The sequence below is a fragment of the Raphanus sativus genome, unplaced genomic scaffold (assembly GCF_000801105.2).
Source record: "Raphanus sativus cultivar WK10039 unplaced genomic scaffold, ASM80110v3 Scaffold2467, whole genome shotgun sequence".
Lineage (NCBI taxonomy): Eukaryota > Viridiplantae > Streptophyta > Magnoliopsida > Brassicales > Brassicaceae > Raphanus > Raphanus sativus.
In genome coordinates, this window is record NW_026617775.1 from 1 (window position 1) to 10226 (window position 10226).

Genomic DNA, 10226 nt, shown 5'->3' on the forward strand with positions numbered 1-10226 from the left:
GTTTAGGAGGATGTTTAGATCAAAGAGGATGGCTGAAGATCTGCGTTGGCACTATACCAATGCCACTGAAGACGGTACAATGCGGCACCCCGTTGATTCTATCTCTTGGGCACAAGTGAATGCTAAATGGCCAGACTTTGCTGCTGATCCACGGAATCTTCGACTTGGGATTTCCACAGATGGGATGAACCCTTTCTCCATGCAAAGCACCAATCACAGCACATGGCCAGTGTGTTAGTGAACTATAACACGCCTCCAACCATGTGTATGAAGGCTGAGAATATAAATGTTGACTTGTTGATCCCTGGTCCTACTGCTCCTGGTAATAACATAGATGTTTACCTAGCACCACTGATAGACGATCTAAAAGATTTGTGGGCTGAGGGTATTGAAGTGTATGACTCATTTGCGAAGGAGAATTTTAATCTCAGAGCCTTGCTGCTTTGGAGTATCAGTGACTATCCAGCCTTAGGAACACTGTCTGGATGTAAAGTAAAGGGGAAACAAGCCTGCAATGTATGCGGAAAGGATACACCTGCAAGGTGGCTTAAGTTTAGCCGCAAGTTTGTCTACATGGGTAACAGAAGGAGACTACCGCCTGGCCATCGTTACAGATATAAAAAAGCTTGGTTTGACAACACTGTGGAGGAAGTGAATGCGAATAGGATACAAACAGGCGCTGAGATATATGAAACACTACAAGCTTTACGAATGATTTTGGTAGACCTCTAGAGAAGGAAAAAAAAAAGGAAAAGACTAGAGTTGGAAGATGATGAGAGGGTAGTGGAAGAAGAGTGTGATGAATCAAATGAACTATGGCGGTGGAAGAAGAGATCAATATTCTTTGATCTACCTTACTGGAAGGTAAAGTATAGTAACTGACTTATATTATGTGATTGTTGTATATGAATATGCCTAACAGTTTCTTGTTTAATGTGTTAGGAGTTACCTGTTCGTCACAATATTGATGTTATGCACGTAGAAAAGAATGTGTCTGATGCTATATTGTCTCTGTTGATGCAAAGTGCGAAGTCAAAAGATGGGTTGAAAGCAAGAAAAGACTTAGAAGATATTGGAATCAGAAAGCACTTGCACACAGAGGTGAGGGGAAAGAAAACATACTTACCTCCTGCTGCCTACTGGTTATCGAAGAAAGAGAAGACCATTTTTTGCCAAAGGTTAGCTAAGTTTAGAGGTCCTGATGGTTATTGTGGTAATATTGCGAATTGTGTTTCAGTTAACCCTCCAAATATTGGTAGTTTAAAGTCGCATGACATCATGTCCTAGTACAGAACTTGTTACCAGCTGCATTAAGAGGGTTGTTACATAGGGGTCCTAGGATAGCCATAAATAGATTATGCAGTTACTTCAATAGGTTGTGTCAGCGCATCATTGACCCAGAGAACTTATATCCATGGAAACAGAGTTTGTGGAAACAATGTGTCAGCTGGAGCGCTTCTTCCTCTCCAGCCCTTTTTGATATCATGTTTCACCTACCAATACATCTATCAAAAGAGGCACGCTTGGGAGGACCAGTTCACTTCCGCTGGATGTATCCCTTTGAAAGGTTTGATTAACTCATTTGCTTTAATATATGCACTTTCCGCAATGATGTTTGACTTATATTCATATTTCCTGAGTTATAGGTACATGAAAACACTAAAGGCTTTTGTGAAGAATTATGCAAGGCCAGAAGCATGTATGGCTGAGGCGTATTTGGCTGGAGAATGCGTTGCATTCTGTTTAGAGTTCCTTAAAGATTCAGTACCAGTTCAAGAAGCAGTTAATCGTAATGAAGATGTCGAGACTGACACAATGGTGGTTGAAGGCCGACCTCTGCAGAAGGGTATAGAGGTTACCCTTTCAGATAAAGATAGAGACATTGCACATCGCTATGTGCTAATGAACATGGCATCTTTGGATCCATTTCTTGAGTAAGTAATTCTCTATGTTTCTTCTACTAGTTTTACTCATAAGTTCATTTTCATATACTGTTGTTTAATTTAAAATCAGGATGCATTTGGAAGAGTTGCAAGCAAAGGATGCTCGATTGGCTAGAAATGAAACTTTGTTATGGAAATACCATACTGACCACTTTGCAGAATGGCTTAAAAATAAGGTTTCAAACTCCATATTCTTTTCTTGATTATTTTGATGACTGGTTAGCTTGTATCATGATGCCTGGTTAGCTTGTATCTTGAAGAACATGTCCAGATTTTAGTGAATTGATGTCTGAGTAGCTTATAGCTTGATGAACTGTCTGGATTTTTAGTATTTTGATGACTGGTTAGCTTGTAGATTGATGATTGGTTTTCTGGTATATATTATCATGTTTTGATTATAATTCAAGTACCTCGGCTTGATGATCATGCTCTGATTTCCTGTCGCAGATTCATTCAGACTCAACAGATAGTCATTCTAAGGAGATAAGGTGGTTGGCATTTGGGCCAAGAAATGTTGCTTTAGCACATAAAGGATTCATCATCAATGGCCAACGGTTTCATACTGATGCGGTCAAGCTGAAGACACAAAACAGTGGAGTAACTTATGAAGCCTTTAGCATGTGTAGATCAAGTGCTCGAGATATGAGACAGGTGCGGATATGATTACATACTATGGAGTGATAAAGGAGATTTTGGTCATCGACTATCACATGTTCAAAGTGCCACTCTTTAGATGCAACTGGGCAAACACAGCGTATGGATGTGAGAAGGAGAAAGATGCTTCACTCTTGTTAACCATTCATATGAAACCAAAGCGCATCTATTTGAACAGGACATTCACATTCATGGTTGAAGGAAGAAGATGGCTTCACTCTTGTTAACCTCATATGAACCAAGCAGCCTATTTGAAAGATCCATTCATTCTACCTTCTCAAGCAAAACAGGTTTTCTACTCTAGGGAGGATGATGCTTCAAATTGGTATGTTGTTATGAGAGCACCACCTAGAGGTTATCATGAGTTGGAAACAGAAGAGGATTTAGGTGGTGCTCCTTTACCTGTCCAAGAAGTTGATGATATGGGTGATGAAGCTTCAGATGATGATAGTGTTTATGTTAGGGATGATTGTGAAGGTTTATTAGTGGTAGATTAATAGGTTGTGTGATGGTTTGTATAATTGTGATAATGTTGTGTTATGGAATTTAAATAATTATACTATTTTTTGGTTTTTTCAATAATTTAAATTTTTTTATTTCATATTTCGAATTCATTATTAAAACAAATCAATTCACTAATTATTATTATTAATTTCCGGATAATTAAAAAACTAATTAATAACACGAAACATTTGCTATCTTTGCTATTGGGAAAATCAAATTATTAGGTTATAATAACATTTGTCAAACGTTATTATAAATATTAACAATTGCATTAAAAAAAAGCGCTATTGTTATAAACTTAATAATAGCACAAAGGAAAACCGCTATTAAAAGGGTCGGACCTTTTATAACGGGCGATGTCAGAGCGTCCAAGGAAGCGCTATTAAATATGAATCATAGCGCTTTTCGGGCGCTATTACTACCCACATTTCCTGTAGTGTGGGATATCTTCTTACTCACAACTCCTATGAGATTTATTCAACTTCTTGGTTATTCTCCACTGATTAGTGGTTCCAAATAAAGCTTCTTAGATCATTGTTCATCCCTGGTTTGATAAGAATCATGAAGATAATGGCATATGTCCGAACAGGCTAATCTGTAATCATCTGGATAGAAGGTGGGATATCTTGTTGCTCACAACACTTATGAGATTTATTCAACATCCTGGTTATTCTCCACTGATTATGGTTCCAAATAAAGCTTCTTAGATCGTGGTTCATCCTGGTTTGAAAAGAATCATGAAGATATTGCCATATGTCCGAACAGGCTAATCTGGAATCATCTGGATAGAAGGTGGGATATCTTCTTACTCACAACTCCTATGAGATTTATTCAACTTCCTGGTTATTCTCCACTGATTAGTGGTTCCAAATAAAGCTTCTTAGATCGTGGTTCGTCCTGGTTTGATAAGAATCATGAAGATAATGGCATATGTCCGAACAGGCTAATCTGTAATCATCTGGATAGAAGTGTTGAGATGAAGTGGTAATAAGAGAAGAGAAGAAGTGTTGAGCATATTTGGAGTTGGCACTATTACAGTAACTTTTAGTTACCATAGTAAATAAGAAGTTACTGTAATAGTGAAAGGTGAAAAGAAGTTACCCGGGCAAGTGAGAAGAGATGGCAAGAGCTTTGGACTAAAGGAGAGGCTTTGAATAGTGATCAGACCGTTGAGTCTTGTGTGAAGGAAGAGAGGCGCGCATACAGCTTTGGACAGGCTGTAAAGGTCCAAAGCATGTGAGCTCTCTCAGCAATACAATTCAAACCATCCAGCCTTGCCATGTTGACTCCACATGCTTAGTATAGTAATCTGTCTAGGTTCATTTGCGCAAACCCTTGTTTCCTCTCTTACTATATATTTGTAATCTCAGCTCATTAATAAGATCAAGCAAGTTTTGAGTCTCTTTCTCTCTTAAGTCTCAAGTTACTATTACATCTAGAAATCTATTTCACCAATCTTTGAGTCTCTTAGTCTCTTAATCTCTTTCAATCTTTCATAAACTCTCAGATTACTAAAAATAATATGGTATCAGAGCCAGGTTGAAGTCAATCTGAGTTCGAGAAGACTCTTTGGTGATTCCTAGTGAAGATCCAAAGAGAGGTTTGTGTTCTTGGTGTGTTCTTGCGGTTACTTGTTAAGCACTTTCAGTTTCTTTGGTGATTCCTTAGTGAAGATCCAAGGAAAAGTTAGTGTTCTTAGTCAGATTCACGGATAGACTCTAAGTTCTTTGAGATCTTTGGTGATTCCTTAGTGAAGATCCAAAGAGAAACTAGTGTTCTTGTGTTGTGTTCTTGCGGGTAACTTAAAAGCTTGTTCATTTCTCTCGTGTGTGGAGTTGTGAGTACAAGTCTGGGATTGTTGAGTATTGTTTCAGGTGATTACAAGCTCAGGAAGTGTTAGTTGAAGTCTAAAGGTGTCGACTTTCAAGATGGAAGGTGGTGGATACAACAATATGAAGGTTGCGGTTTGCTTCAAGGGAAGCAACTACTTGGTGTGGTCTCGGATGGTGAGAACCACAGTCGGATGCAAGGGTCTCTGGAAGCATATCATACCAGGAGATCCTCCAAAGCTTCTTACTCAAGGAGAAGAGGGAGAAGAAACCTCAAGTGATGCGCTTGAGAAGTGGGAACAAGAAGACATGTTGGTGATGTCAGTTCTCCATGCATCACTTGAGCCAGCTATACTGGAAGCATATAGCTACTGTGAAACAGCCAAGGAGCTGTGGGATACCCTGAAGAAGGTGTATGGCAACACATCAAACCTAAGCCGAGTGTTTGAGATTAAGCAAGCAATCAATCTGCTTGTACAAGAGGATATGGAGTTCACTAAACACTTGGGAAGGTTCAGATCACTCTGGTCCGAGCTGGAAATGTGTAGACCAAGTACTCTAGATGCTGATGAGCTCAACAAGAGAAGAGAGCAAGACAAGGTCTTTGGTTTGCTCCTCACTTTGAACCCGGCATACAATGGTTTGATACTGAAGTTGCTAAGAGAAGATGATCTGCCAGACCTTGAGGAAGTGTGTTCCCGGATTCGAAAAGAGCAAGGGTCTATTGGACTATTTGGAAAGAAGGGAGAGATATCACTTGCTAACAAAGCAAGTCAAGATGAACCAGGAGAGGGTTACCAAGCTAACAAGGCAGTACAAGGGAAGTATGAGAAGTTCAATGGCAATTGTGATCACTGTAAGAAGCATGGGCATAAGAAGAGTAGCTGCTGGATACTTCATCCGCACTTGAAGCCAGCTAAGTTCATGAAGGACAAAGTAGCAAGGGCTCATATGTCCGAGAGCTCAAGTGGAGGATCAAGTGGAGCTGGTACTAGCAAGGGTAAGGAATTGGCTATACAGGATACTGGTGGTGATGGCAAGTCCCTGGTAGCCTATTCTGGTGCTCCTACCATCCGCAGCAATCCTTGTGATGATTACATCAAGAAATCCGACCTTGATGCAATCATAAAACACTTCAAGGATTATGGTAACTTTGGTAATGACTTTGGTTATTCTTTTGGTGCTAGGATGGTAGATAATCCTGTGGAAATGAGTAGCATTGATAGCATTGTTTCTAGTATTGCTAGTCTTGCTAGGACTGATCATATTCATTCTTTCAAGCCTTCTAGCATCCTTGCTCTCATTGCTAAATCTTGTGCATCAAAGCCATTGATAGTTGATTCTGGTGCATCTCATCACATGATAAGTGACAATAAGTTGATTAAGAACATTCTCCCTCATTCTGGTCATGTGATGATTGCTCATGGTGATAGGATTCCTATTAAAGGAATAGGAAGTCTCAAGCTGTTTGATAAAGAGTCTCAAGCTCTTTATATGCCTGATTTTGCTTCAAACCTTTTATCTGTCAAGAGATGTGCTACTGATTTGCAATGTAATGTTATCTTTAGCCCTGATGATGTGAAGTTTCAGGATATTAAAAGCAGCAAGATGATTGGAAAAGGAGTGACCAAGGGTGACTTGTATTTGCTTGAAGATCTTGCTCCTGTTTCAAATTATAGCTGCTCGTTTACTACTATTTCTACCATTGTGGCATGCTAGACTAGGACACCCTCATAATAAGGCTTTTAAACTGATGTTGCCAGGTGTTTCTTTTGAGAATAATGATTGTGAAGCTTGTATTTTGGGCAAGCATTGTAAAACTGTCTTTCCAAACTCTTCTACTGTTTATGAGAAATGTTTTGATCTTGTTCATTCTGATGTTTGGACTGCTCCTTGCTTGTCTAGAGATTCTCATAAGTATTATGTCTCTTTTATTGATGAAAAATCCAAATGCACCTGGCTAACACTCATTCCAACCAAAGATAGGGTGCTTGATGCATTTAAAAATTTTCAAGCTTATGTAACTAACCAATATCATGCCAAGATTAAGATTTTCAGGTCTGATAATGGAGGAGAGTACACTAGCAATGCATTCAAACAACACCTATCCACTCATGGAATCTTGCATCAAACGAGTTGTCCCTATACACCACAACAGAATGGTGTAGCTGAAAGGAAGAATAGACATCTCATGGAGGTGGCAAGGACACTGATGCTTCAGTCTAAAGTGCCTAAGAGGTTTTGGAGTGATGCTGTGACTACAGCATGCTATCTGATCAACCGAACTCCTACACTGGTCTTGAAAGGGCAGGCTCCTTTTGAGGTATTAAACCAATACAAACCTACCTTGGAGCATATGAGAGTGTTTGGATGTTTGTGCTATGTGATGGTGCCTAGTGAAATGAGGAACAAGCTAGAAGCTAGAAGTATGAAGGCAATGTTTGTGGGATATTCATCCTCACAAAAGGGTTACAAGTGCTATGATCCTGACACAAGAAGAGTGTTAGTATCAAGAGAAGTGAAGTTTATAGAAGAAAGGGGTTACTATGAGGAGCAGAATCAGGAAGATTTGAAGGATCTTACCTCAGATAGAGCTTCTACATTGAGAACCATCTTAGAGGGTCTTGGAATCCACATGTCCCAAGATCAGCCTCGAGAATCAACAACAAGAACACCACCAAGAGATCAAGCAGTGGGTCAAACAACTTCCAACCTTGATCATGTGGGGGGAGAGAGTTCAAGTGGTCCAAGTGGAGATGAGAGCTCGGGTGGTTCTCATGACCAAGGTGTGGAAGCTAGTAATGGAACTGAAGAGAGTCAGCCAGTAACTAGGGAAGAGAGTGGTGAAGCATCTGGTGAGAGTGTACAAGACAGTGTACAAGAACAAGAGCAACAAGAACAAGCCGAGCCAGTATCACAAGATGCCTCACCACCAGCTTTGAGAAGGAGTACAAGGGTCAAGAGGGATGCTTCTAACTGGGTAAACACGAGAGTGTACTACAATGCCCAGGCTGTGGAGCATCCTTCTCAGGCTGTGTGCTCCTTTGCTCAATATCCAGAAGAGCATTGTGCCTTTCAAGTAAGCTTGGATGAGAGTTATGTTCCAAGAAGCTATGAAGAAGCAATGCTTATACAAGAATGGAGAGACTCAGTCAATGCTGAAGCAGATGCCATGATCAAGAATGATACATGGTATGAGAGTGCTTTACCAAAAGGCAAGAGGGCTGTGTCTAGTAGATGGATCTTTACTATCAAGTATCTTCCAAATGGGAAGATAGATAGGCGCAAGACAAGACTGGTGGCAAGAGGGTTCACTCAAACATATGGAGAAGACTACATTGATACATTTGCACCAGTAGCCAAGCTTCACACCATCCGAGTAGTCTTATCATTGGCAGTGAACCTTGAGTGGGATCTTTGGCAAATGGATGTCAAGAATGCTTTTCTACAAGGAGAACTAGAGGATGAAGTGTATATGTTGCCACCACCTGGTCTTGAGCATCTAGTGAAGAAGGGAAATGTCTTGAGACTAAAGAAAGCAATCTATGGCCTCAAGCAATCTCCTAGAGCTTGGTACCACAAATTAAGCACAACCTTGAATGGTAGAGGCTTCAGGAAGTCAGAACTTGATCATACTCTCTTCACATTGGTTACACCCTCAGGTATCATTGTAATCCTTGTGTATGTAGATGATATTATCATTACTGGTTCTGATAAAACAGGTATCAAGGCAACTAAGGAGTTTCTTAAATCTGTTTTTGACATTAAAGACTTAGGAGAGATGAAGTACTTCCTTGGTATTGAGTTGTGTAGAGCCAAGGAAGGATTGTTTATCTCTCAAAGGAAATATACACTTGATCTCTTGAAAGATGCAGGTGCATATGGAGGCAAGGTGGCTAAGATGCCTATGGAGGATGGGTACAAGGTCCCACGTGAGGGGGAGATTGAAGATAGCAAGCTCTTCCATGATCCAAAGCTTTATAGAAAGCTTGGTGGTAAGTTAATCTACTTGACAATCACTCGGCCTGATATATGTTTTGCTGTGAATCAGGTAAGCCAGCATATGCAAGCTCCAAAGGAGCATCACTGGCGCATGGTGGAAAGACTATTGATGTATCTGAATGGTACACAAGGTCTTGGAGTTTGGTGTTGGAATAATGAAAGAAAGAGAAGAAGAAGCAAAGCTGGTTGAAGAATACAATCTGGATCAAGCAGGCTTGACTTGCAAGGAAAGATGAAAGCTGCCCATACACCACTTGACCTAAACTGACTTGCAAGGCAAGGAAGGTGTTTGGGCAACTCTTGGACGTGGCTAAGGCTCTAGAAACCTCAGGATACTTGGTTTGAATTCAAATGGAAGGATCTGGTTTGATTTGGACAAGAATAAGTCACATGGGTGCTTTGGAGAAGCAGCTGACCTGTCACTATCATACCAAGCTGTATGTGCCATCTTCCTCAAGTCACTTTCTCTCATGCTGTATGTGCCATTGCAGTCTGCCCCAGCCAGTTCTGAACCTGCTCTGATCTCTCTTTCCCTACAAAATTAGTTATTTATGTTTTCCTGTTTTATTAGTAGTTTATTGTGCTTGCAATTGTCTTGTAATTTGGCTATAAAACCCCCCACATGTAACCCACGAAATTCTAAGGAGAATTGAACTCTCTCCTTCATTATTCTCTCTGGTTCATACACTCTCATAATCTCTCTAAGTCTCATACACTCTCATATACTCAGAAACTCTCTTAAACTCTCATAATCTCTCATACTCTCTGAAGTGAAAGTTAACTCTCTCCTTCACCAATTCTCTTATTCTCTGGTTACTTTACTCTCCATACTCTCTATTCTCTTGTTACCCACGAGCTCAGTCTCACTCACACTCTCAAACACTCTTATTCCCTGTTTTGCATACAATCTGTCCAGCAGACTCATTCTCTTTGTTTCTCAGTCTTGCTCTTGTTCACTCACAACCAGACTCTCAGATACACTTACACACCTTTCTCTGTCTATTCTCACATGGTATCAGAGCTCCCAAGCTCTTGAGATTCACAAAGCTTCCGCAAATCAAGCAACAAGCTCACCCTCACTGCTGTTAAAACCATTGGAGAAGTTTCTGTTTTGTTGGCTGTTCAATCTCTTCAAGAGGAAGAAGACTGCAGCCATGGCATGTCCAGTGACTTCCCAAGGTCTATCATCCTCCCTCCTGCTCAGTATGAAGAGATCTCTTGAAGAAAGAAGGTTTTGGAGCTGTTTTGCAAGCAATACTCCAAACCAAGTCTGTACAAGCAATTTTCATGTTCT

The 10226-nt window shown here is 40.3% G+C and overlaps 1 protein-coding gene across 1 annotated transcript; it reads left to right on the forward strand.

Annotated features, from left to right (window-relative positions):
• Window positions 1-28: 28 nt before the first annotated feature.
• Window positions 29-3094, forward strand: LOC130505660 (uncharacterized). Its single transcript, XM_057000263.1, has 7 exons — window positions 29-229; window positions 274-720; window positions 943-1178; window positions 1647-1934; window positions 2014-2119; window positions 2391-2594; window positions 2888-3094. Exons 1-7 carry the CDS (start codon window positions 29-31, stop codon window positions 3092-3094), a joined length of 1689 nt encoding a protein of 562 aa, XP_056856243.1.
• The last annotated feature ends 7132 nt before the right edge of the window (window positions 3095-10226 follow it).